Genomic DNA, 27,486 nt, shown 5'->3' on the forward strand with positions numbered 1-27,486 from the left:
AGGTAACAACCGGTCATAACGTGACAGGGAAAGGAATCAGTGGACGCAGGGAGAAAGATCAAGGAGGCCGTCCACATCAAATAGAAGAGGCCACGGTTGATGATCTCCTCTCGATATGCCAGCACCTGTTATGACTTGACCAGAGTTTCACACACTATTAGCTGAGAGACCCTGAGATGCAGTTAAAAGCTCCAGAGAGCTAGGAAAGTCAAGACTTCTGACCCTTTGAGATTATTTTGTCACAGAGGCAAAGTTGAACCTACATTAAAGCAGCAATTCCCCCCTGGAAAAAGCAACTGTCAGTCACAGCTGGTGTTCTCTGTAATCGATAGAAGGATTAATATTTGAAATTGGCGCCATAGCTGTGGAGAAAGTTGTACAAACAGCTCGTTGTTTCGCCCATTCTACATTCCTACAACACCCAGCATGCATTGCGCCCCTCCTCTAAAAGAAACGGCCCAGCGAGAGACGCTGGAGTGAAATACTACCGTTTTCCAGTCAAGGACATTGATCGCTGCAGGCGACAGCTCAGAGCGGTACAGAAAATGAAATACGATTAGAATATACCGGTGTATCGTCTATTAAAACTTCAGATCTGCAGTCTACATTTCAAACCTGACGATTTTGAACGAGACATGACATCGGAGGTGGGCGTCCTAGATTGAGGAAGAGTAGTTGAGCAAGCGTAGTCTGGCGGAGGTTTTCCAGGGCCCATCTGAGAAGTGGATAGCGTCCTCCAAAGGCACAGAGTGAAATTGCATTGTTTTTCTACCATAATGGCTTTAGCTCCCCATAACAGCATGATAGGACTGAGGTTGAAAATCGGCGAACTGGCCCTTTAAGCAATAACATAAATTTCACCTCCATGATTATAAGGAGGCTTGGATTGTGTCATTTAACATGTAGTGGAGTGGAAATGTGGTGTAATACTGCTCCCAGACCTGACCATCAGAGCAGCTCCTGGCTGGTACAGAACACGGTTGACTTACACACATGAAACACACATTAAAAAGTTCAACACTTTGTAAAATATACTTATTTTCTAACAAATATCATTCTCATACCTGTCCTTTTAATATGAAGCTACAACCACAAGACTTAGCTTAGCATCAAGCAGGGGGGAAGAGCTAGCCTACAAAAAACCAGCCTACCACGACTTGAACCATTCCTGTTATGTAACCGTTAACCTGCATATTAACTTACTCATGGCTCAGGAAGCACTGGAGACCTCTTCATTTAATACAAATACTTTATTGACAATGTGTGTATGGCAAACTTGTTGATGGAATTGCGAAATCATGAGAACATAAACCAGGTTTGTCTTCTTTTACACTTTATATCTGTTTGTAAAACGACACTGAGAAACTGTAATGCATATATAGAATGAAAAGTGCATATTCTTGTTCCTTTTTTATTTCGTCCATATACACATTACACTATACATAAATAATTGCATTGTAAAAAGGACTCAAGTATTTACATGTATAATATATTTTATATAATATATAAATCTTATATTAAATCTAGGTAGATTACAATAAGGATACTGGGTAAGGAGTCTGTGAGTGAGTGTGTGCTATCTGTGGTTGTTGAGCAGCACCTCCAGCCAGCACGGACACGAGGTGATGAACTGTCTGGAGTAGCAGGGGCCCCATCCTTTAGCAAAACTGATGCGAACACTGTGGGGGTCCCAGGGCCCCTCCTGGCTCTCCGGCTTCACGCCATGTGAGGCCATCCAGCTGGAGCGCTCATAGTCAAACACCTTGAGGGAGAAGCCCGGCATCACCCTCCTCACGCTCAGTCCTCGAGCACTGGGCGGGTCCAGAGTGGGAGAGTGGACGAACACGGGGTGCAGGCTGCGATTGTACACCCACACTCCGTCCGGCTCCTGGCTCAGCACGATGCCGTGGCCAATTTTACTGCGTATCTGCTGCACACTGCTGCTGCTGCTGCCGCTGCTGCTACTCCCTCCACTTCCATGGGTGGGATGTCCGTAAAGACTCGATGTCCCGTGGCTGCCCGGGTCCTCACGGCGACTGTGGTATGCGTTGGCGCTGAGCTGGCCCAGGCAGAGGCCCGTGCCCTGAGGTAGGTCATAGAAGATGTTGAGCGAGGGCTCGTAGGCGGGATAAAGGCGGCCCACGCGTGTGCGCTGCTCCCAGTAGGCAACGCTGCACCAGTGAGAGCGATGTCCACCGGTGGTGGAGGAGCCGAGGGAGGTACCAGTGTCTGAAGAAGGAAGAGAGAAGGACGTATTAGTGTTTACATTGGTAAGTGCGCTAATTTTTTACGACAGTAATTCCTCTTGAAGGGAGGAGAATGATGTTGTGTTAAGGGGGGAGGAGGATGGGAGGAGAGGAAGTCTTTATGAAAGCAGGCCTTAAATGTTTGGATGCTCATTCTTTTCTCTGTTTGCACGAGGGGTGTGCATCCCTGGAGAAAATGTGGTTGCAATCCAAGAACAATACAAGGGCCAGAATTATTCATATCATTATCAATACTTTTCATATTAAAAGCAGCTAATGTGCAATTATGTATTGGAGACGTGTCATGATTTAAGAGGTGAACGCATCATTAAAAGACTACTTAATTCACTGCCACTTAGGGCTATGCAAAACAAGTGTTTCTTTATACTATGCTCATAATTTCACTAAATGTATGTTTAAACCCGAGGCCATTGATGATAAAAGATGTATAAAATGTGCAAAATTTAAAAAAATGATCATTACTGCAGGCATTTACACAACAGCAGCAGATAAACAATGAGTGAAATAACTGATCAAGATGAGTGTTCAGAAGAAGTTACAGAAAACACGTCGCTCTCATATGTCTCAGAAGCGCACAATTGGGATGCAATCTAATGGCTGTAAAGACGACTTTGTATGATTGAAAAATGAAAAAAAAAATACATCCCTATAATACCAATTATTGTTTATATTTAAACAGAGGCTGCAGATTAGATGCTGTTGCATTGCTTCCCGTATGTGACAATGTTTATATGCATGTTTAATGTTAAATAAAGACATTTATAATATTCTAAATATATGGATGTGTCTGTAGTGAAGAATGAATCAAAAAATTGGGAAAAAGCTAGCAGTGATTTTTATGTCTGTTTGTGCAGATAATTGTTTCCCTTTGCTTCTGAAAGTAATTTGTTGGCTTGTATTTACTGCCTGATGATTGCTCTGCAGTATTTGGATGGTTTTGATTTGCTCTTGAATCATATGCATCTCTGACTGTTTACTTTTTTTAGTTGTGCTTGCCTTCCTCATATATTAATCTCTGTTAAGTCACTATCTATCGCCGAATGACGTAACACAATAGTGATTGAACCTGTGGCCCACTGATGAAAGCCTTTGCATTTGCAGTATTACGGAATGGAATCACAAGCGGCGCCCAGTTAGTGGCGCGTTTTCCATCACCCAGCAGTGGTTGGTCTGCCACAGAGGGTAGGCGGAGCTAAGCGGCTGCTTTTCTGGTCTCTGCAAGTGTAAACTGTAATCTACTGAACAAACAAAGAAAAGATGGATGACTACAGATACAACTTCAAAAATAAGTGAAAATCCAAAGAAAAAGAAACAAATTGGACGCTCAGATGAAGGCAAACAGTCTAAAAAGAAAAGCGACCGTCAGCGAGGAAAATCAAGAGTTAAAACCGGAGCCAAACGTGGACGACACACATGCAACACTGTTGCACTGCTCCCTCAATTACCGTTTATCGCCATAGGTGCCGCCAAAGAGAAAGAAACTGAGATCAAGTTTAAAACTTTAACCATCATTCATAAGTTTTATTTTGTTTCTTTGTAAACATTGTTTTTTAAAAGTGCCAAACAAATAAAGTTAATTTGTTGATTCCCAACATTTCCACTCTCATCAGACTGTTCAGTGACCTCCTTAAACTCTGTATGGAAGCATCTGCCTTCACTCTGTTTCTTTGCCCTCCTTGTTTCCTCCTTAACTTGTCACTCATGTGAATATTTTGAGAAGCGGGCTAAAACTGCCAACACTAAACAGGCCACTTCCTCCTCTGACATCCCTCATCATCTCCCTCCGTAACACTCCTTCAGGTCCGCAGTTAAAGAGGAGGTAGAGAGCAGCGGAGAGGGGAGTCAGGAGGGGGTGAGGGGGGGAGGAAAGCATTCAGCTCTCTGTCAACCTAGCGCAAGCCCGTGAACCCTTGACCCCCCAGCCCTCATGCTATCAGCTCACATTAACTCCCACACAGAGTGATGCCATTATTTTGCTCCAGAGACTCTATTGACACAGAGGATTTAAAGACCCATGTGCCTGTGGCCCCATTCCTTTCATTTTCCAGCCAGCAGCACCCCCTCTTCATCCAGCAGGGGCCGGGATGGCTGCGGCCCTGCTCCACTAACAAGCCGCTTTTGGGTGAAACCAGCGCCGAGATTAGGCTAGGTGTGTTATGTTTGCACAGCGGCCATTTTTGTTTCAGGGGGTTGGGGTAGAAGAGGAGGAGGAGGAGGAGATGTGTGTGTTTGTGCGCCAATGCAAGCACACACACTAGATGATGAGATAGGGCCTCACACAAGCACATGTACACACACAAATTGGGCCTTCTGATCCAAACAGTATGACTATTACACACACACACACACACACACACACACACACACACAAAATTGCACTTCTCATCTGAGGCCCACGTGTGTCATTAGTGAATTCCAGGCTGGCAACTCCTGCGGTCTGGAGTTTTTACAGCTCTCCAATAAGAGAGCAGGCTGCTCAGCTCGCAGGATCTCTCTCTCTTTCTCTCACTCTATCTCTTTCTGACTCCCTCACACACACACACACACACTCACACACACACACACACACACACACACACACACACACACTTTTACAAGCCCTGCTCTTCCCTGTAATAAGGCAACACAAACATGTCTGGGGAAACACAGGGAGGCTTTATGAGCTCATGATCAAATTAATTCCCAAGACATAAAACAAACTGGGACTTTTCAGGGTTTTTTAAACAGAGTGCACTTTAATTTCTATCACATAATGAATGACGCAGCACAAAATATAGCATTAAGCCCTGGCTTTTAAGTTTCCCATGCGCTCCGTTTTCATAGGACAGATATGTGAAGCAAACAGGGACGTCTGCAGATACATGTTTAGAAACCAAAACTTTTCTGCACCACATGCCTGAAGGAAACTACCAGAAAACTTGAGATCTGTTAGAACTCTTCAATCAAGCTTTAAACATCAAATTAAATAAGGTGCTTTTTATACGTGTATTGAAGTCTAGGCACTGTGATTTTCATCCTCTCTTCTTATCTATTTTTTCTTATTTATATCCTGTTTATTTTGTTGTTTTAAAAGCCATGTTTAATGTCTTATGTTTCTTTTAAGTCTTTGTGCCATTTATGTCATACTTAAAGCACCTTGATCGTTGTTGAAAGGAAATAAAGCTCCTTCAGAAGCCCACTTCATTCTTTTAAGTTACTATTAAATATTTACCGGTGTGCGTCTTTGCACATTTGTGATCTTGTTTATTTAGGGCCTGTGAAGAAGGTGTTGCTTCTCTGCTAATAAACAACGCTGGATTACTTTGATTAGTAACTTGCTGCCGGTGATCGATCAGAATCACACAGGTGTCTCAATTCTGGGGCCTTTTCCACAGGGCCTGTGTCCGCGCTTCTATCCGACACTTACTGTTGCGAGGTTACGAAAGTTGTCTGGCAGCATATCTGCTTCCCTTGGTAGTGAAGTCTGTTTGAAATCGCTCTGTATGCTTAATATTTGCTTTTATTCAAGAACTTTTTAGGAAGAAAACGTAAAAAACGATGGAAAGGACTCGTGTCCTCGGATCAGCAGTGGCTATAGACCTGGAAATTGTAACCTCCAAAAAAACGGAAGGATTGCTGTTGCCGCCATTGTTGTTGACAAAGTTGATATCTTTAATCCCACTCTGTCTTGATTTTGATTGGTTGGTGACAGAGAAGGGACACTGATGAAGAGTTTAACTATTTAAGTCTAAGAGCGCCGTGACCACAGCTGGCGCCCAGGGCATTTTGCGCTGAGGACGGCGCTACCAGCACAAAAAAGCCATTTGTGGACACAGAGCCTTAGTTATCAATTATGTATATAATGTGTAGCATTTGTGCACAGTTTGGTTTCATAAGTGGATTACAAGTATCCCTGTCTATGCACTTTATTGCTATCATTTTCTGCCATGTTAAGCTGTCCTTAAACATCCTCAGGGGGCGTGGAGGGATGAAGACAACGACCAGAAACTCTAAGAAAACATTAAAAGCCTCATAAACTCACAAATAAGACTTCATTCTCTGACAGCTCCTCACCACAGTCTCATGAAGACTGACTGACACGCTGTGAAGTTAAAAACACTCGATCATGATTTCCACCAGTGTCTGACAGCGCGAGTGGTACAGCCCGCCATGTGTAATGTTTCTGGCACAGTCTTTCGTGTCATCACGCTCAGTCTGGCTATCATCCAGCTAAAGGTATCATGAGCTCGTGTGAGAATGACAAGGGAGGGAGGGAGAGGGAGGAAGGAGCTGGTGGGCGACCGACTTCTTCAATGGAATTTCTAAAGACGGGTTCAGACTGGAGGTTATCAGCGTGTTTATGTTCGAGCAGAGGAAGTCGAAAACTGTGTGTGTGTGTGTGTGTGTGTGTGTGCGCATGCCTGCATCTGTACGTGAGGGCTGGCAGCAATTACAGCGTCCTGCAAGCGTTTAAGCCGACCACCATTTAACAGCTCTGTTTACCAATTAGATAAGTAGCCTTTGTTGTTTCATTTCAAAATCACTGTCTTTTAGTGCCAATCTCTCGAAAACGTCCGCTACACTTCACTGCTGTTTTGATTCGAGGCCTGAGCAAAGGTGGGAAGATAAGTCGAATATACAATCAATAACTCGCTGTAATTAAATCACAATAACCCACAGCTAAGATGTGTGGACAGGGTTTAGTTCTGGACTGACATAAAGCAGTGGCAATCAAAGTTCAGAGGTCAGACAGTCAGTTTCCTGCCAGCTCCCAACAGACGGTCGAACCTGGACTTCAAACATTAACAGCACAGCTCATCGTTCCTCTTTCTTTTCCTCGTCTTTCTTTGTGTTTGTCCCTTTCTAAGCTAATTAGATATTAAATTAACCGTTAGAAACTCTTATTTGTTCCCTCGTTTGGCTGGATGGTTAGCTTAGCTTAGCATAAACACTGTAAACAGGGAAACAGCTAGCCTGGCTCCGTCAAAAGTCAGGAAAATCTGCTTACTGCCACTTCCAAGTGTCGTTAATCAACACGTTACATTTAATTTGTACAGAGCTGTAGAAACCACACAACTGTGGTTTTTTATCAGGGTTATGTGGCTGATTATTTGTTAGCTGGAGGCAGTGACTTCCTAGAGTCTCCATTGGTTGTAAGTGTGACAACAAGACCACAGGAAGTAACTGACACAAACATGTACACGTTTCCACACTTTTTTTTGGTACATATTAAACACACAAGGTTAATCATGTTAGTTATTGATCTTTAGACGCGCTATTATGTAGATTTGTACCAGAATCATGCTAGCCCTTTCCCTCTGTTTCCAGTACTGATGCTACGCGGAGCTAACCGGCTGCTAGCTGTAGCTTCATATGCAACAGAAAAACTTGTTGGAAAACAGTTGGAACTTCTCAACAAGCATATCTCAAAACCTTTCCTCTAAACTCCATGCTTTCCCGGTGACTAGCTTCCTCTTGCTAACCTTAACCTGCACAGAGGGAAAGAAAGTTGGGGTGAAAAAAAGGAAGTAGAGGAGCAAAAAGAGGGAGAGACTGGGTGAAAGAGGGAGCGGGAAAATGAGAGGGAGAGAGGGAGAGAACCTGCCAAGCATAACCAGCATCCACGGAAAAAATGAAGAGAGAAAGAGACTGTGAGAAAGAGAGAGGAGGGAGGGAGGGAGACCCTCGTCTTTCATCCAGTGCCAAGGATTAGATTCCCCTCCAGTTATTAGACTCTTCCACTGTGCTGAAAGAAGCGGGTGGGTTGGGGAGAGAGAGGAGGAGGGGGGAGGGAGTGTAGGGGGGGACAGAGGGACGAGAGGGGAGGATAGAATTCAGCTACCGACCATTGTCGAGATGCTTTGTTTTGATTCCTCAAATTTCAACCAAAAGCTCTGAGAAGTAGAATTAAAATAAAATAAAATGAGGGGGGAAGAAGGAAACACCCCTCCCTGGCTGCAAATGGTAGGTTCCGTGTTGTTTGAGACAACTATCATTACAGGGCAACTTCAATCCAGCAAGCCACATTTAAGCTGGCGTCTCGACTATCTCTGCCATCAGAGAGCTGCGTTATCGCCAGACATGGGCTTTACAGAGCAACACAACGGGGCTCGCTCACAAACACAACACACACACATTCCTGCACACACACACACTCCTTCCTTCTCCTTTTTTTCCATTGTAAAGTAGATCTTGTGATGTAGCCTGCTTCAGTTTGCAACTACAATTCTTTCCCTGCAATTCCTGATCCATTATTCCACACAAGCAGGAGAGCACACTCCTTGAACTTGCAGGCCGATGGAGCGACAGGAAAGTTACTGTGTGTGCCGGTAAAATTCCTGGGAGGACGTGCTCGGTGGAAGGCAGTTCAGAAAGCTCCTCCAAGAGGAAGAGAGAAAGTAACCAGTTTCCTGCAGCTCTGCTGCTACTTCAAAGTGCCAGACGACGTGAGCCAAAGAATGTCTCAGGTTTTTTGCATACATCATCGTTGCATCCTGGACAAACTCTGCTGTCACGTCTCGAACATCAATCAACATACCAAGTTCATGTCGTCATAGTTGTCATAGAAACGCTGGACATTTTTATGTAGTTTTGTCATTACAGTGAGGAGATTCTGCTAAACGGTACTTATGTTAGTTATGCTTCTGATTAGTTTCAGCTGATATAAAGTGTATATAACAACTTGATTCTGTACCTTGTTGACATTTATTCCGCTGAAGTTCGGTGAAACGTTTTTTTATTTTATTTATCTTATTAGTTCTGTACATATTTTTTCAGGATACACTTATTTATTGTGGGAATAAAGGATTATTTTATCAAGTGGTCAAGTGGTTAAGACGTGTACATGTACAAGTAAACTTTCTCGCATGTTATTGCCACTTATATCTCCATGTAGGCCTCTCCCTCTATAGGACTTTACTGTTAGCCTACAGAATAAAGATAAATACCCCATTATAATAATTTGCACATTGTATTTGCACACCAACACCTCTATCTCCCTTTATACTTTGTTCATGCTTATATATTTATTATATTCTGTTATAGTTTTCTATAATTTCTTGAAGTAGGCCTACATATTTATCTTCTAGTGCCAAGGCATATTTACTGTGTATTTATATTTTTCAGGTGCCATATTATTTTGCTTCCATAACTTGCTGCTGTGACACCACTATTTCCCAGTTTGGGATCAATATAGTCCAGCTTGTGGTTTGTTCATACTGTACATTACATCGCCATGGTGGGAGGTCTCGTGATGACTTTGGTGGAGTAGGACGTGTCTTGAACGAGCTCTCCAGCTTCAGCTGAATATATCTAACAAAGCCCTTTCAACTTGTTGGTAAAACACTTTTACTGACTTCATTAGGACCAGAAGAACAAGTTAGCTAGCAGGTCTCCAAGCAAAGATGGCGTGCAATGATATTCTTTGGAAGACAAAGAAAACAACATCGCCATGTTAATACATGTGTTAATGTGCACAAGTGTAATCTTTAGACAAGCTACTTCAACTATCTGTCACTTGGTTAGTGCTGTCGCCTCACAGCTGGACGGTTCCTATAGTTCGAATCCAGGCTTCCTCCCACAGTCCAAAGACATGCTCGTTAGGTTCATTGGTGACTCTAAAATTGCCAGTCGGTGTGAATGTGAGCATGAAAGGTTGTCTGTCTCTGTGACTGACTGGCGATAAGTCCAGGGTGTGACCCCGCCTCTCGCCCAATGATAGCTGGGATAGGCTCCAGCCCTCCGCGACCCTGAACAGGATAAGCTGTGTAGATCATGGATGGATGGATGGATGCTCTTCCATGAAACTGTCATCACACTATGCTATATACATTTTCTATTAACTCAAGATAAAGAATATGTACTAAATACTGCACAGAGTTGCTGCACAATAACACATCTGTTTAAATCCTCTGAGTCAACAACTTTTTATCTAAAGTACAAATGCATGTCAAATTGCTGGTGTTAAGATTTTTGTTCAGAGGCTCCAGCCAGCACATGACAACAGTCTCATTCTCTCCACACAAGGCCTTCCATTGAAGACTGTGATAACCACATTTACAGCAGGCAAGTAAAGATTTAGAGGCATTCTGGAGTTATGTGTAAGAATAACAACAGCTTCTCTGTAAAATGTAGAAGTTTGATCTTCTTGTGGAAAACTGAACCATGGAGTACATAGATGGCTAATGTGATCCTTCCATTTAACAGCTCACTACGTTGCCAGAAGGCTTCATAGCTTTATGAGACGCTAAACAGCCGTCTCTAACTGATCTGATTCTTAACTTCCGTGTTTGCTTCAGTGCAACATGTGCAACTGTTTTTTTTTTTTAGAGCTACTTAAACAACTAAGCAGGAGGAGGGTGGGACTGAAGCCTGAACTGTACTTCTACAGAACATTAAGGTGTCACAGCAGCGACAGCATGAGGTGATTTATTGTTTGCATGTACAGGCCTTGTCTTCAGCGTTGTAGCACCAGTGTTATAGCAGATTGTTTGATCGATTGCTCTGCATTCCTGCCATACCTTATCATTTCTTCCTTTATCTGCGAGAGCGTGGCGAAAACAATCACATCAAAGGCAAAGTTTGAACTGGAAATGCCTTTGCTAGATTAGCATGAGCTAATCGGTTGAGCATTTTTGATAAGAGGAACATTAGCTCTTTCTTTCGCCTGCTCCATGTTGTCTTCACTATCAACAAACACAGCAGCTCAATCACAAATCATTCGGCCTCTGTGCAGCCCTTTTACACCCCTAAACATGTGCTTACACTTTTCTAAAGGTCAGAAATGACCTGTTTGTAGTTACAGAGACGCATAAGCAGGTATCATGAAGCTGCTACACAGAGTTAAATCAGGTTATTATTGAAAGGGTGTACATTGTCGCTCTTTAGTTTTGCACAGATTAAATAAAGTTTTGATTTAAATCTGAATAGAGAGACGTAAGCAGACCCAGAGGAGCAGAGCGCCGCAGTTGACAGGCCTCCCCTCCCAACACATTCCTGGACAGGCCCTCTTCCTCGACACTTCCTCCCCCCGCTCGGCCAGCTACAGGGGTCAAGTTGACAAGTCTCTCATTGAGTCCTCACGTGGTCCCACTATATGGCCTTCACTCCTCACAACATAATTACACACAATCACTGGTGGAAGAGATCCAATTGTTCCACGATGAATTATGAAATTCCTTCTCAGACTTAATTTGGGAGAATTATCTGAATGTGAAACTGCCGTGTGGACGCACGGTTATGGGAAAACAGGACTAATACAATGCACAATCACTGTGCATAACTCACACAGTCAGAGGGTGACGCGAGGAATGTGAGACCTGCAATCATTTCGAAGCTCCGCAGTGGAAATGTGTTTAAAAAGACGTGCAAACACATTCTGCATGTTGCATGTACACATACACCATTTTCACATTTCACATACATTAAACCTGATTTGATTCCAGAGTAAAGAAAAACAACCAATCATACAATCACAGAGTTGATTATGAGAATGTGATCAGTAAACGAGAGATCATTTACTCTCCAAAACTCCAGAGAAAAAACACGGCTTTAAAGCTACTACACACTCTTCTATGTTCACTAGCATGTAGCTAACCTCGTAATTTACTACAGGTGCCCTGATCAGAGTTTATTAGAGCTTGGAGTAAGAAGCTACCTGACCGAGCCGAGGCAATATTGAGTTAAAAGTTCCTAGCAGTTTTAGCTGCTTATAAAACAGACTGAAATTTAAACGGATGATACTTGTAATGCCTGAAACAGGTGTCACCAGGTCGGTGTCAGACAAGGCGATTAACTGCACACTTCCGAAACAGCATTTTTGACATTTTCCGCCGCAAAGATTCTCAGTGAGTGACACATTTGACGGGTAAAAGACCATGCAGGATGAGATTTTTGGGCTTTTCTGTAGTCAAACCTGCGGCCTCTGTACACGGGGCGTCTACTCAACCAACTGAGCTAAACCAGCGCCCCAGGATGAGCTTTTTCATCAGACAACACGACTTATGCATGCACAGGATGGGATCAGCACATAAGAAAGGACGTCTAGTCATCTAGATCATCTAGTCAGCTGGGGAGTGTTTAGTTATTCTAAAATGGGAGTTAACAGAGAACGTCTGTATTTTGAAAAATTCAGAAACTTCCAAGCATTTACAACTCTTTAAAGCTGTCTGTCTTGATTTTAGCGCCCCCTGTGGACAAAGACGTACCTCTTATCTCTTTGCTGAATTTGTCCTGTACATGCTTAAGTGGTGGCTTTTAACACTAAATTTTAACCTGCTTTCTTTAACAGTCATGTGTATCACTCACTTCAAAGTAATGAAAAAGATTTTCATTTAAATAAATGTCTGCTAAGTCACTATCTATCACTGAATGAGGTAACACAATGGTGATTGAGCCTATGGCCCACTGATGCATTTGCAGTATTACAGACGAGCTGTCAGTGGCGACTTTCACGGAAAAAATCACAAGCAGCGCTCAGTTAGTGACGCGTGGTTGGTCTGCCAGAGAGGGTAGGCGGAGCTAAGCGGCTGCTTTTCCGGTCTCTGCAAGTGTTGCGAGTAAACAGTAATCTACTATGGCTGAACAAACAAAGAAAAGATCGATGCTTACAGATACAACTTCAAAAATAAGTGAAAATCCAAAGAAAAAGAAACAAACTCGACGCTCAGATGAAGGCAAACAGTCTAACAAGGAAGCCAACCGTGGACGTCACACATGCAACACTGTCTGGATATCTGGGAAGTGTGCTCCCGCAATTACCGTTTATCGCCGTAGGTGCCGCCAAAGAGAAGGAAACTGAGATCTTTGAGATTACCGCTTTAAGTGATTAAAATAAAAGACTATAACTTAATTGAAAAGTATCAAAAATGACTGAAATTAATGTTGCATTCATGCGTTGGCAGTTTTCAAGACCGGTTACTCAAAGTTGAAAGAAGAGAGTGCGTGTTTCTACAGTCTCACAGTCCCCATCAGCGTCAGACAGTGAGACCTTATTTGACACAATTGTTCCTTCTCACCACCAACAAGCTGCTACATCACCTAAAAAACTAAAAACATTACTTCCTCCAGCCTTAACTCAGCGCTCTCTGCAGCCCAGGCGACAGTTTCCTTCGTCTCACAGAGTCAGAGCCCGCCGACATCTGCAAAGAATCTTTAGGTTCAGCAGCATGGCAGGACTCCATTAAAAGCCAAATTGCGGGTTGGCAAAAACTCTGAGGGAACAACGGAAAGCCACAGCCAGTCCTGTAATTTAAACCTTATTTTAAATGGTGATGGCCTGAATACATGGACTGAAAGAGAGGGGGCGAGAAAAGGAAGGGGAAAGAGGAGAAGAGACAGAAAAATGTGTGTACAACAAACAGTGGAGGCTAAAGGGGCAGGAGTAACATAAACGCTGAGACAGAGACTGTAAAGACTGAAACATGTTAGGGAAAAGACGAGGGGTGGAAAAAGGGGAGTAAAGTTTAGCAAAACATTAGTGTGATTTTGCAGAAGAGAGAGAATCTCTGCTTTCTGGTCAGGGCAACTCCTGATGTGCAAAACTTCCTAAATCCATGAAGATCTCTGAGAGGTCGAGGGCGGTAAATTTAGAGTCACTTCTTATTTAATGTCTGAAAACGTGAATGTGCTAACCATACTGAAGTAAACAAATCCTTTCTGACTGCACAATGAGGGTAAACACCGACGCATAAAACTGTGTTGCATCAAGACGAAGAAAAAATAAGAAACTGAACAAATGTATAATCGTGTTTTTGCTGCTTTCTTTTAGTTCTGTGTTGATATCAGATAACCTTTCCTGCTAAACCAATCATTGTCTGTACTGAGCAGCACCTCAGACGCCCTGAAGTACTTGAAGCATGAGCATTTAGAAGTATGCATGTTGGCTGTTTGGAGGCGTCTTCGAGCAGAAATCAGCTCCTTGTGCATCAGTGCAACAGCATTTATATCAGCATTAAAGCCTCAGGTGTCAAGTTTTTATCAGCTCAGAGTTTACAGCTTTTTTTATTCATTGTGATGATTTAATGGAGACAACATAAACAAGAGACTGACATAATATAAATTTCCTTATAATATGCACAAATTAACCAGTTCAAGCTTAGCAAGGAGACATTGATCAGGCTGATCAGGCAATGTGTTTTTGTGTGCGTAACGATGGCCGACAGTGACCTGAAATGTAGTTGTAATTTTCAGCCGACACAGCCTGACAACAGAATGTCTGAAGAATGTAGGAAGACCTTGAACACGCTGCACTTCTTGCCAATGTGCTGATTGAAGACATGAAAACATCTTTCATCTTTGCTCTTCCCCAAAACATTTCACCTCCTCGTTTATTGTAATACTTTGTTAACATTTGTTAATAACCAGATTAATCTCTATTTACAGACTCTACATAGAAATGTAGGATCTGTAGGCAGGCACGTCGATTTCCGGGACGGTAAGTGTTCTGGTTTCAGTTTGAACTACGCTTGTAGTCCGAGTAATATTGACCAATCGTGTAACAGCAGTGCTGCGGCGTATGCAAGAAAAATAGTCCGTGTGGAGAGCAACAGCAGGCGGGACGTAATGCGCAGTAATGCCATCCCGGCTCCCAGCAGCGTCATCTGACGACGATTTATCTTCTTATGAATCTCTATCAACAGACATCTGCAGCAAGTTTAGCTAACAATCTGTTCTAGATCTAAAATCTAACTTGAGATAAATTCCCTTGACGCAGTGTCACGAAAGCCGTTCAGCAATCAGATTTCCCGACTTCCTCGAATGCATCAGATCAATCCGACCTCCGTTCAACAAACGAGCATTTTAAAAGTTTTCTTCTCCTCTTGAGGACAGACCTGACAAAGCTTGAAGTTTTACTTCTTACAAATCTGCATCATGATGTTGAAATTTCAGGTAAGAACCGTTAATAACAAGTAAATCACAAGAAAACGGTTTCTCTTTCTGTAACAATGCAGCACGCGGAAAAGGAAGTCTTGACGGGAAGTCGATTATTGCCTACCGCCCGGAAAAAAACAAAACAACTTGAGTTTTTTTGACTGTATGCCATTTTGGAAAATAAAGATTCAAACCATCATCTGCTGTTGCTGAAATTTCACAGCTAATAATCAAATTTGCCTCCAAGAATAATGTTTATACATAACTGAATAGTTTTCCCAATATCACTGTGGTCACAACTTAATCTCTTCCTATATTACGTCAGTCGCAACATGTTTTTTAAGGTGCAATGGGCATTCATGTCCCACTGAAGCTACAGGAAGGTTGATGATAGAGGTACAAAAAGCAGGACTTTGACACCTGTGACCTGGGAAATTAATCAATGCAAATTAGTTGCATTGAAACTTAATTTCTTGGAGACATTCTGGTATTGAGGAAAAAAACAACCTTCAAAATAAGAGCTCTGGGTGAGTTATGCACTGCGTCCTTAGCTGCATACCCTGCTCGTAGTGAAAAAGAGCCGTGGTGGAAAATATGTGAGGAAATGGCAAATGGTTAATGGGCCAGCACTTGATGTTGAATTCCATAGTCTAATGTGTCTCAGTCAGGCATAAGAGCAAGTGTTGTACGCGTGCCAGCAAACAGGCTGGAGGTTCAGGTCACTGAGAGGACCCGGCCAGACTGAGACGGAGAGAGATTCTCACTGAACGCAGGAAAATGTGTGTTTACTTTCGGCCTTTGCACGACTTCCACATCGCAGGACTTTGACACAGTATTGAAACTTTGGCTCTGCAGAAGTGTCTCATTTAATATTCCTGCTCCTGCGAGTCAAATCTTTACTTCAGCTCTGTAAATAATTTCCAAATCCTCGTCCAACTGTGTCACCAGCCCGGACCGTGAAGGCTTCACACTCTCTGCACTAAACTCACTAAAACAGCACGCAGCGCTCACACTCTTAAACCTGTCCTCCTCTCTGCCAAGAATGTCGGCTCCGCTCGGCGTTTCTTAAGTATTAACGGCGATATGTTCAAACATGTATCAGATGTCACTCTCAGGAGGCAGACCCCCTTATCCCCCTCCCTCCTCTTTCGCTGCGAGACCCCGCTCCCCCTCACCTTCCCAATTTCCCAACATTCCTGGGCCGTGCCCCATCAGTCAAAGGGCCGATTCATGGGGTTAATGCTGCAGCGAGTGCAGACAGGGCTTTGAGACAGGATGTTTGGCTGATACCTTGCTCTGCTTAAGCAAACAAGCCACCAAAATATGATTAGTGAGGGCAGAGAGGGAGCAGTCTTCTTGTCTTACTGCAGAGCATCCAGGCCACACTAATGTGCATTAAGTATCATTGCTTTACTCGTTCCCACATGTTTGAAAGCCCGAGACTAATGACAACAAGGTGGACGGTTGCTGGACGAGTGCAATGATGTCATGTTGCAACATCAAGGATGCTGTGTGTGAGTCGTCAAACGCAATCGCAGAGTGAAATCATGGAAAACAAGACTTTAAACCATCAAGTGAAAACGCTGATTCTCAACAACTTTTACGACTTTTAGACCCTTTTATCAATAATGTAACCTTGTTTGCAAATAATAAACTTGTTTTTATGAGTTTCTTAATTATATTTAAGTCATATCAGAATTGACTTTGTTCCACAGACTGCTTATATGAGCAGTTGCAGGGAAAACACCGACACGTTCAGCCTTCTTGTTCTAATTACACGCGGGGAATTTCTGTGTTGCATCATATCGTCTTCGAGGTGAAAAGAGATTAAGAAGAAACAACGAGGTTAAATCTAATTTAAAAAGAATAATCTATTGATTCAGCTTATTACAAATTAAATTATAGCATTTACACTTTCTTTATATGTAACTAAACCTGCTGATTAAGAGCTATTCATTTGTTGCTCAAGGAAAAATTAATGGTTTAAGCATTAGTTGGACGTCTCTGTCTGTGGACATTAACATGCATACAGGTAGCATCAGGGCTGAAAGATTTTGAAAAAATATCTAATTGTGATTATTTTGACTTATATTGCGATTTCAATATGATTTGCAATATTAAATTTAATGATCATTTTTCTCATTTTCATTGAAAAACATATAAAATGATTCTGGTGTGTTTTCTGCAGGGATCTGTACCAAACAAAGATATCTGATACTTAAGTCTGTGTATGACGTGGAGGCCAGAACATCTCTGCAGCACAGTATTTAAATTTAAATGGTATTTTCACACACATGTCACCTTTAATAAATAATGCACCTCCTGAGATTTGAAAATTGCAGCAGGTCATGTTTCGATCTCTATTAAATTTCGATTAATTGTTCAGCCCTAGTTAGCATAATAACAATTAGCATTGTAATTCTAGCATAGTAGCTTAGCTTGCAAATCAGCCTGATGTGCTTCGACGCTAAATCCAAAAGGCAACTGGACTTGGTTGAAGTTCTTGAAGACGTTTCGCCTCTCATCCAAAAGGCTTCTTCAGGTCTAAACTGGCTGATGGACGAAGCTAGAAATATAAGCCTTGAGCTCCTCTAGCTCCGCCCACCAGTCAGTTAGAACTGAAGAAGACTTTTGGATGGGAAGTGAAACGTCTTCAAAAACTTCAACCAAGTCAAGTTGCCTTTTGGATTTAGCTTCAAATTACCATGACCTGGATGACCGAGAACTTCACAGACTTCGGTCTGACTTTGTGTTCATGTTAGTTGATTTCTATTTGAAAGGAAGCGTATTTTGTTTCATTTTATCGAGTTGAACCTGCAGCCGCTATGGCTCGGAGGAGATAATTTATTGCTTTTGACAACGAATAAAAAGCCAACATACTAGTTTTTATTGCACAAGTCAGCTAACAACAACCAGAGCAGCTGCATCAGAGATGTGGGCGGTGAGTTAGACGCCTGGGACAATGCTATATTAGCGTCTTATGTAAGCTATAATGTCAGAGTGCATCTGAGGCTGACAGGAACTCATTTTGGAAGCATTACTACCATAATTTATAGCCTATATATTATGTCCTGTTATTTGTTTTATATAAAAGTCACGAAATATTTCAGGTTCATGAATATCAGCATCAACTCTTACGGCCAAATGACTATCAATGCCAATACAGTCATAACATTTGAGTGCTGGCAAACAATAGTCAGGGTTAAAGGTCAATAATTCAAATAATCAGTCACATGGAATCTTTGTAATTGTGTTCAAAACAAATTCACCTGAATATTTAAACCAATAGAAACACTGAATAAAGTTGGGGGATTTTCCGACTCTCACGTTGGCAGCTACAGGAATTTAGGAGGGTCTGCAAACTGAGCTGCTGCTAGCTTGTTCCTATAGGGGCTCAGCTTGTGTTTAGATACCTTATTTTTATAGTTAACAAGGTTTTTATCCAGAGCCGAATTATCCACAAAGGTCTCTTCTTCCCCACAAGAAACAGACCTGGTAACTTGAATGAGTAAAAACACTGAAAAAGCAGTTTGACATTAAAAATCAGTGTTTCTCAAAGGCTCTTTGGTGAAGCTTCAGGGGCTGTGAGCTGAACTTATTGAGTAAAATCATGTATCCAGTTAGAGATGATTATAAACTGTCTGAACTTGAAACACTTAAAAAGAAATTGCCTTAAATGCTTTAATGTTTGGTTCTCAGTCAGCACTTGTTGGTAACCGAAAAAATATGCGTCTTAAAGGTAAAACGCGAGACTCAAGAAGGCTGATATTGGAGTCCGGTGTGGCCCATGTATGAGAAAAAAAAAGGAGGAAATAGTCGAAGTTTTATAACCAACAGCCAAATCTGATTCAGACAACTAAATGCTGAGTCTGGTACAGCTTTGAATGTAACGCAGAAAGTAGAAAATAAAGCAGAAAATCTAATGATGTGTAAAGGCAACAACAGCTGTTTTAAATACACTTCACAGCAGACGTGCAGCAGTTTGTTATACATCAACTATGAAGGTTAAAAAAAGCAGAACTTTGCCTCCGTTTCAACAAATCGCGTGATAGGTGACCGTGTGTTTATACATGTGTGTCTGTGTGTGTGTGTTTTGTCCTGATAGAACCCCTATGTGAGTACTCTGAGACGATCTTATCAGTGAGTCAGGCAGAAATTCCTCCCTCTCTGCCTCCCTGTGACACACACACACACGCACACACGAACGCTGACAATAAGCAGCTGAATGACACGTTTTGTTGGAGTCACAGAGGGACGGTCCGAGCAGATACAAGTCTACCAAACTTCCAGTAGACATTTCCCTTTTCAAAGCGGGCCTGTTAGCTGCGGTTTAAAGGGAACGTTAACTGATCGAATGATAAAAGAGGCCGGGGCAAAGGTATGTATGGACCACACCCTGCTGCTGCTGCTGCGGCCTTTTTTCCTCCCCTTAAAGCTCGGGTACACAGCCGCTTTAAAAGGAATAAAAAAGATGCTGAAGTGGCGGAGAACACGTTCAATGCTTGTTTTTGTTCTAAAGAAAACATCACAGGCTTTAGATGATATGCCAAAGGATCACCTGCACAAAAAGAGACTCGTTTACACTCTTTAAAGAGCTAACAAACATCAAGGGCTTTGGTAAGCTGCAGACAATTCTTTGATACGAGCTTCATGTTCGGCTTATTTCCTGTTATTAAACCAGCTGTAGCTCAAAAGAGGAGCCGAATAACCTGTAAAAGTTTACGACAAAAGCTACACGCAGGGTTTTTTTTTTTTTTTTTTCACTGCTTCTGTTTTGCCAAGTCTCTGTGCTGCTCATGCTCTTGGCCTGAGCTCCGGTTCTCGGCTCCAGCGTTCTGGTGTGGGGGGCAGGGGATCAGAGACCACACACACACAAACACACTCAGTCCAACACATCTCGTAAGAAAAACGGATCTATTTCCACTCACTTCAACACGCAGACAAAAGGAGGAACCTTCTGTTAATGCTCAGCGAGGGGATGGTTTAAAATCACAACATAAAACTCGACTCTTGATCGACTTGTGACTCTGACTGTTTTAAACAGAACTTCAGAGAGCAACACTTTGAGTCCTTGTTTTTTCTGTGTAAATCACCATGAAGTTTCTTGATTGTTCCTTGAGTTTAACGGGGTTCAAAGGGAAAAAAGACAGCTTTTGATTTTTCATTTAAGTAATTATTTTTTCTACTACACATTCCAGACAGATGTATGTATATATTGTATATTCTCTTTGACATTTTCATTGTTCATTGATAAGTTTCTTTCCTGTAGGAGTTGTGCTGTTTACTTGTTCTTTGTTTTTATTCTGTTCTACATTTATTGTTCTGCACCAAAACAAATTCCTTGCATGTAAACCTACTTCAAGCCAAATTCATATTCTGATTTAAAGTTATAATCTCAAGATCTCAGTTTGGTTCTCTTTGGCAGCACCTATGGTGATACACAGTAATTGTGGGAGCACACAGATATCCAGACAGTGTTGCATGTGTGACGTCCACGGTTGGCTCCGGTTGTAACTCTTGATTTTCCTCGCTGACGGTCGCTTTCCTTTTTAGACTGTTTGCCTTCATCTGAGCGTCCAAATTTGTTTCTTTTTCTTTGGATTTTCACTTATTTTTGAAGTTGTATCTGTAGTCATCGATCTTTTCTTTGTTTGTTCAGCCATAGTAGATTACTGTTTACTCGTAAGACTTGCAGAGAGCGGAAAAGCAGCCGCTTAGCTCCGCCTACCCTCTCTGGCAGACCAACCACTGCTGGCTGATGGAAAACACGTCACTAACTGGGCGCCACTTGTGATTTTTCTCTGCAAAAGTCACACCAGACACCCAGTCTGTAATAATACCTTCATCAGTGGGCCATAGGCTCAATCACCATTGTGTAAACTCATTCAGCGATAGATTGTGACTGAACAGACATTTATTTACATGAAAATCTTTGAGATTATCACTTTAACTCAAGCTCCTGGTGGACACAAAAAAACCTTCCTAACAGCCTCTGAGTTTGTGTGCTAACATACCCTGGGGCCTGTTTACATTCTGCAAATAGAAAAAGGTGTTTTCAAAGTTAGTTTTGGACTTGGTGTATTAATTTGACCACTTATATGTCACTAAAAGTAAAAATAAATGTTTTCAGCACTCCAAATTTGATCCTTGACAGTGTGCAGAAGGCTTGCAAACGTAATTTAACAATCATGTTTGGAAATAAAAAGCCAAGAAAGAATAATTCAAGCAAGTAAGGCAACTTTTAAAAAAAAAAAGTGTTAAACTAGGGGTCAAAACGTGTGTGCCTTTGGAGCGCTTATGACCTCAGTATTTCTCCAAAGCTTGTTACGGCCCTGCTCTTAAAACATGTAAAACATACAGCTCAAAAACTTCTTTAAACATGACCTTCAACAAAGAGGCTCACGTTAATCTCTGGACACAACAGATAAACTGACCCAAGAAAGTCTAACTGGACTTCTGTTGCCTCCTCAGACAGATCAGTGACGCCGCGACTACACTACACAGACTTTATAGGTGCCCATTCACCTTTCAACACCGTCCACAAGTGAGCCCGGGGAGGCTTGATCGAGTGGGTTTGTGGGTTTCTTCTAACGCTACGAGGACCTCTCCACCCGACCCCAGCACGTAAACAAATAAAGCTCCAGTTTCATCATCTAGAGGGGGCTGTTTCCTGTCCAAACGCAGCCCTCAGTCCCCCCCTCCTTTCCACATATACACACACACACGCACACAAAACTCTACACCTCCGCCTCATCAGAGCAGTTCGGCTCCCCCGCCCCCAAAATGCCAGCCTCTTTCCACTGCTCAATTGCCGAGAGGAATGGAGGGATTTGAGGGAAGAAAGAGGGAAAGAGGGGGATGGGTGGTTGGGAGTATGCACGGGGATCTTATTGCAGCTTCATCCCAGTGAAATATTTTTGCTGCGGAGAAAGCGCAGGGAGAGAGAGAGAGAGACGGGGAGAGAGAGACAGAAAGGCTACACTGCTGTGGCATCTAGATAGTGAGAGACCCCAGACCCCCACCGAGCCCTCCATGAAGCTCCGACAATAGAAGCTTTATGCAGAAGAGTTTTTGGTTGTCTTTAAGAGCCTTTGAAAGTCGGAAGGACAGCACAAAATAATAACACCAGCAAATGTGATTTACCCTTTTATGCAAACAATTAGAGAGGATGCACGCGATGTGTGCGTGCATGCCCGAGTGTGTGTGCGTGTCTGTAAGTGCAAACACACTCATGCAAGTCAGAAAACTTTTTCCATTTGTGCCTCCAAACCTATTAGTTCATTCTCAAGGAAAACAAAGTCCACTCTCAACATGTTATCCCTGCAGGAGCAAACTCCCGCCTCGCACAATGTGCATGTACTCCTGCGGCCACGATGCAGGTAACTCACCTGTGTAGTCTGTCGGCGTAATGTGAGGCGGACTGGAGGAGAGGGGGGGCACAGTTTCAGTGTAAGACAGAGAAGAGTCTGGAAAACACAGAAGAAGGAGAGTGAGATACAGATTCGACTCGACAACAGAGATGCAGAATATTCTCGATTCCCAATTGGAGGACTTTTTATTTAAAAAACTGCAAATATTTCTTCACTTTTAGGTTGTTTGGTAGGGAAATGTGAGGCTGTTTTATCTTTAATTCAGTCCCCAGACGGTGGAGCAGACTGCCTGTTTGCATGAATACACCTCACAGTTCTAAACTCTAGATGTCCTGCTCATCAGAAGGGAAGATGAGCACAGGTAAGGCTTTGTGTCACTTTCAACACAAGCAACATTATCTCCGTTTCCACTCTGAAAATATGACCCTGTTATTTTTTGTGAGTGTGGTCGCCTGTTTCCCATACTCACCCAGTGGCTTGTGTTCTTCTGAACGGGACAGAGAGTACGGGGGAGGAGGCGACTCTGGAAACACAACAGAAGTCAAGGTTAAGTTTAAGGATGGATACATTTATGTACGTATTTGACGTAATTCTTCATGCTTCTCTCTGTATCAGAGCAACCTCAGGGATAAATAAAGTATTACTGATTCTGATTAATCCTACATTATCAACTGAGCAACAGACATCTGAAGTGGTACCATGTCTTATACACTACCAGTTGTAGATTTAAGTGTAACATGTCAACTTGTGTGTCTGTACATTGAGAGTTAAGAAAAACTGGAGTGAAATTTCTTGCATGTGCCCGCATACTACATAAAAACTGATTATGATTCAATGTATCTGTTATCCTGACATGAACATACAAGTGCTAGACCCTAACAGGGAATCAAGTCATCGGATAAACTTTCAACACACAAGGCGGCACCTTCTTAAATCTTCTGTCCTTACCACTGGAAATTAAAAAACGTCTCCTTCCTGACACACAGTGAAAGTTTCTTATTATCATCCACTGAGAAAAACTCAAGGACATTTTACCAGAGCCCTGTCATCATCGTAATGAACATAAAATCATCTTCAGTCTCGTCTAAATCACATATCAAACAAAGTCTTTCTTCTTCAGCTAGACCGTTAAATCCACCTGCTTCTGTAAAGATAATGATAATCCTGGTTTATACAGATGATTATGAGCAGAATCCAAGCACCTTTCAAGGTACCTCAATAAGAATGATCCCTACTCTCTTTATCATCACTTCTAAATGTTCCTTATTTTAACAGTCACTGTATATATGGTGACATTTTTAACCAGCATATGAGAAACTGTGTAAATGAAACACCAGATTATGTTATGTATATTCTAATACAAGCATATTGCTACTCTTCAAAATATGATTTCATTTAGTATATTCCAAACTTTTTTAGTCTGTATCTGTATGCAGCCGTGCAAAGAGACTGCTTTGACTCCTGGCTGAATTACAACTCAATTAAACATAAAGCTCTATGAGTAAAATAAAAAGTTTCAGATAAAAGAATAAAAGTATATATTCATAATTCTGATTTTGAAAACCCTGTCCTTGAAGCTGTGGAACAACTTGCACATGACTGCATTCAGCTGTTTGTCTTTTGAACCTGTCATCATTCATCATAACTAAAGTCCAATCTGATCTGAACCTGCAGATATTTCCTCCAAGACTGTATCTTTCTTTTCAGCTGAGACATAAGACTCTGAGGAGGACTTGTGTGTAAAAACAGCACCATAAACTCAGCAGTGTTGCTGTTTCTGCTGCTGCTGCAGGGATCGTCCCTTCAGTCCACAGTGGACCTGCTTTTGCGGCTGCGGCCCCTTTAAGAGCAGAGCCAGTAATTGCCGGAGTCCTCAGTCAGTCAGATACCCAGCGAGTCAGTCTGGCGCCAGCACTATGCAAACTGTATATTATCGGCACTCCTTCACCTAAATAACAAGAGGAGGACCTCCTTGTCAGAGAAAAAAGAGCCTAAGTGCAACTTGAGAGCGACCTTCAATTGGATGATGTGGGAAGCAGCGAAGTTTTGCGCAAATTTAAATCAAGTGTGTAATGTGTTTGGAATGTGGAGAGGAAATCAAAGTAATGTTTTACCAAAGTAAAAGCTGCAGAGTGTAGTGACATTATAAAAGTGTATGAGAGGCTGTAAAACAAGAGTGTCAGTGGGATTTTATTGTCAGTGGGTTCAGAGTTTAGCTTTAAGTTGTGATGAATCTGTGCTCCATTAACACGCCTGGAAAGTGAGATGACTTCATTAGGGATAATTGATGAAACAGAAATAACTTTTTCGTAGGTTGTGACGTTGTTTGAGACTTAAATCAACACTAAAAACATTCTTATTTAGCTGCAGGCCTCAGGCAAACACCTCTCATGTTTACAGGAAATCCCCAGTAACATTAACGTTTATAAACTATATGTCCCATTAAGCTCAAATAAGTTTGATTAAATCATCTTCTCTTTAAGAGAACAAGTATCTGCAAGGCCCTACATCTGACTTTGGGCCTTGATGGAGTCCCAGGGCCCCCTTAAGGACGGTTTCCTTTCAGTGATGCTTAAAGAATAACACGGGTTTGTTTACTTTTATGTCCAGCTGTTTCTAATACATCTGACCCCTCACATGTCTTTTCTTTATGGGGAAAGTCTCTTCTAGCCCCCCACCACAGCCCCCACAATGTTTACGTCCTTACCTGGCCCACAGAGGCGGCTGTAGTGGTAGGGGTTGCAGCACACCTTTGCGCTGTCCTCTGCGCCAAAGCTCTGGCAGTGGCTCAGTGTTTTGAGCCGTGCAGAGAGCTGCATGTCGCTCCAGCGGTACACCTTACACAGGAGAGACTGTGGGGAGACTTGATGAGCACCGAGGCGCAGCTCAGCGCTCGGCACCATCACGCACTCGCTGGATATCCCTCCTCTGGCCTCCACAGCCTTCACCAGCGCGTCCAGAGACCTCTCCTTTAGTTTTTTCAGAAAAGCATGAGCAGTACTCGCCAGTTCCTCCTCCTGCAGCCCCGCATGCCTCGGTGCGCTCTGACAAGGGCCCCCTCCGTCTTTTCTCGGGGCCCAATAAGGGCTCCGAGGTCTGAGATCCCATTCTCCAAACAAACAACACGTCACCGTCCTACTGTCGCCCTCCTGTCCTCGCCGGGAGCCTCTGTGCTCCGGGACGCACATGGCACCCCGGTCATCGTCCGGCTGCTCCTCTTCCTCCCTCTCTGCGCTCTCCGTCAGCTCTCCAGCCTCCCCCGTGAGTCCCGGAGCCGGGTCAGTCTGTGTCACCGACCGCTGCTCGTGCCTGTGGAGCTTTCCTGAGTGTCTGCCACACGGACCGGTCCGTCCTCCCTCACCTCTTCTGCCTCCATCCCGCCCGTCGCTCTCGGTGACCAGACGGCTTCTCCAGAGTCGCCGTACAAGACCTGAGCGTCTCGACTTGAACATACGACAACCTAGACAGTTTTGGATGCGTCCTGTCGGTCCCGTCCGGGTCCCGGGAGATGCCACATCGATTTACACTCTTCTCTGCGCAGGACTAAGGGTCTGTGCACGGTGCGCACAGCAGGCGCAGCCGGTGGTCACCGTTTCGTGGCTCTCCAGCAGCATTAGAAAGAAAGATTCAACCATGCGCTGCGTTAAACATCTCCAAAAGTCTGCAGAGGGAGAAGGCTCCACACAGTCACTGCTCAGTGACCTGCTGTCGCCAACTCAATTAAGCCACAACTTTTGCCAGCCCTCTCACAAAGCCTTCAACTCCCCAACACTCAGGAGATCCCGCACACAATCCACAGACCATAGTTAAACCCTCACAGAGCAGTCTCAGTTTACATTCACAAAAAGAGCATCAGGAACATTAATCCAAAAACTTTCCCAGAGTTTCTGCTTGAGCTCCGTGAACCCCTCGATCCGTGAAATCCTTCCTTCACCCCGAAATATATCCTCACAACGCTGGAATTCCGGTGATTTCTGTCGCTGTGTCAGAAGCAGTAATCCCGCTGCACAGTCCCGGGATAAAGCAGAGATGTTCGGGGACTCCAGAGCCAAACTCCGGGACGGATTCCGTGCTGAGAAGTTGTTTTAAAGAGAGCTGGAATTACTCTCCACTCCCCTCAGAGTCCTTTTCGGACGCACACACACACATACACACACGAACACACACACAAACCCACACAGCAACACGCACACATGCTCCTGCACACACACTAGGGTCAAGCCAGACAGAGTAAAACAGCCTTATTCGGCTCTGATTTTCAAAATAAAACTCTTTCAGGAACATATAGTTGAAAAAAGAAAACGGTTCAAAATAAAAAAATAGGAATACTTTCAAATTAAAGGTTGACAAGGAAACAATATATGGATATACACATCCAAAAGTAAAACTCACTGCACATTAATCCGCAAAAATATAGCCTCCAAGTTAAGCCTTTATTTTACATATACTTTTCCAATAATTTCGGTGGAAGTTTCCTGGTAAGACGTAGGCCATGTTGTTTTTGGTAGTAATTACATGGAAAATAGGATTTTACTAGACAAAAAAATATGTTTAACCCAAGTAAATATCAATAAATCATTCACTTACTTTTGGAATCGTATATGCTCCATGGTTTCCTTGTATTTGGACATGTTCTTCTCAACTCTAAAACGTATTAGATTATGCCACAATTAAAGCTTAACTTTATTAATGCCCCAGTGAGGGAAATTAATGTGTTACAACAGCTCAAAGAGAACAAAAAGAGTTAAGAACAATGATAAAACAAGCGACGGTTAAAAAAAATGACATTAATAAAATACAATAATTGTAATACATCCTTGTGATTATAACCTTTATTTAACCAGAAAAGCCCCATTGAGATTAACAATCTCTTTTTCAATAATAATTTATATATATATATATATATTAATAAAATGTGAGCAGGAAATTTAGTTCGAACATCTTGTATTAAAAAACCCCGGATCAATTGGATTACAGTGCTGGCATTAAGACAACTGAAA

The 27,486-nt window shown here is 42.7% G+C and overlaps 1 protein-coding gene across 1 annotated transcript; it reads right to left on the reverse strand.

Moving 5' to 3' along the window:
* Positions 1-1,269: 1,269 nt before the first annotated feature.
* Positions 1,270-26,555, reverse strand: LOC138592483 (mothers against decapentaplegic homolog 6-like). The gene is made up of 4 exons (XM_069663306.1): positions 25,194-26,555; positions 22,956-23,009; positions 22,505-22,582; positions 1,270-2,229 (listed from the first exon to the last, which is right to left on the reverse strand). The coding sequence occupies exons 1-4, from the start codon at positions 25,936-25,938 to the stop codon at positions 1,577-1,579; spliced, it is 1,530 nt and encodes a 509-aa protein (XP_069519407.1). The 5' UTR covers positions 25,939-26,555; the 3' UTR covers positions 1,270-1,576.
* Between the last annotated feature and the right edge of the window lie 931 nt (positions 26,556-27,486).

Source organism: Semicossyphus pulcher, unplaced genomic scaffold (assembly GCF_022749685.1).
Source record: "Semicossyphus pulcher isolate SPU_LCO1_2020_fin unplaced genomic scaffold, fSemPul1.0.p SCAF_1, whole genome shotgun sequence".
Lineage (NCBI taxonomy): Eukaryota > Metazoa > Chordata > Actinopteri > Labriformes > Labridae > Semicossyphus > Semicossyphus pulcher.

Excerpts from the sequence above, each read along its gene's own strand:
- LOC138592483 (XM_069663306.1), bottom strand. The coding sequence starts at position 25,938 with ATGTTCAAGTCGAGACGCTCAGGTCTTGTACGGCGACTCTGGAGAAGC. Across the intron at positions 23,010-25,193 it reads CAGCCGCCTCTGTGGGCCAG|AGTCGCCTCCTCCCCCGTAC; the intron begins GTAAGGACGTAA and ends TTGTGTTTCCAG. Across the intron at positions 2,230-22,504 it reads TACGCCGACAGACTACACAG|ACACTGGTACCTCCCTCGGC; the intron begins GTGAGTTACCTG and ends TTCCTTCTTCAG.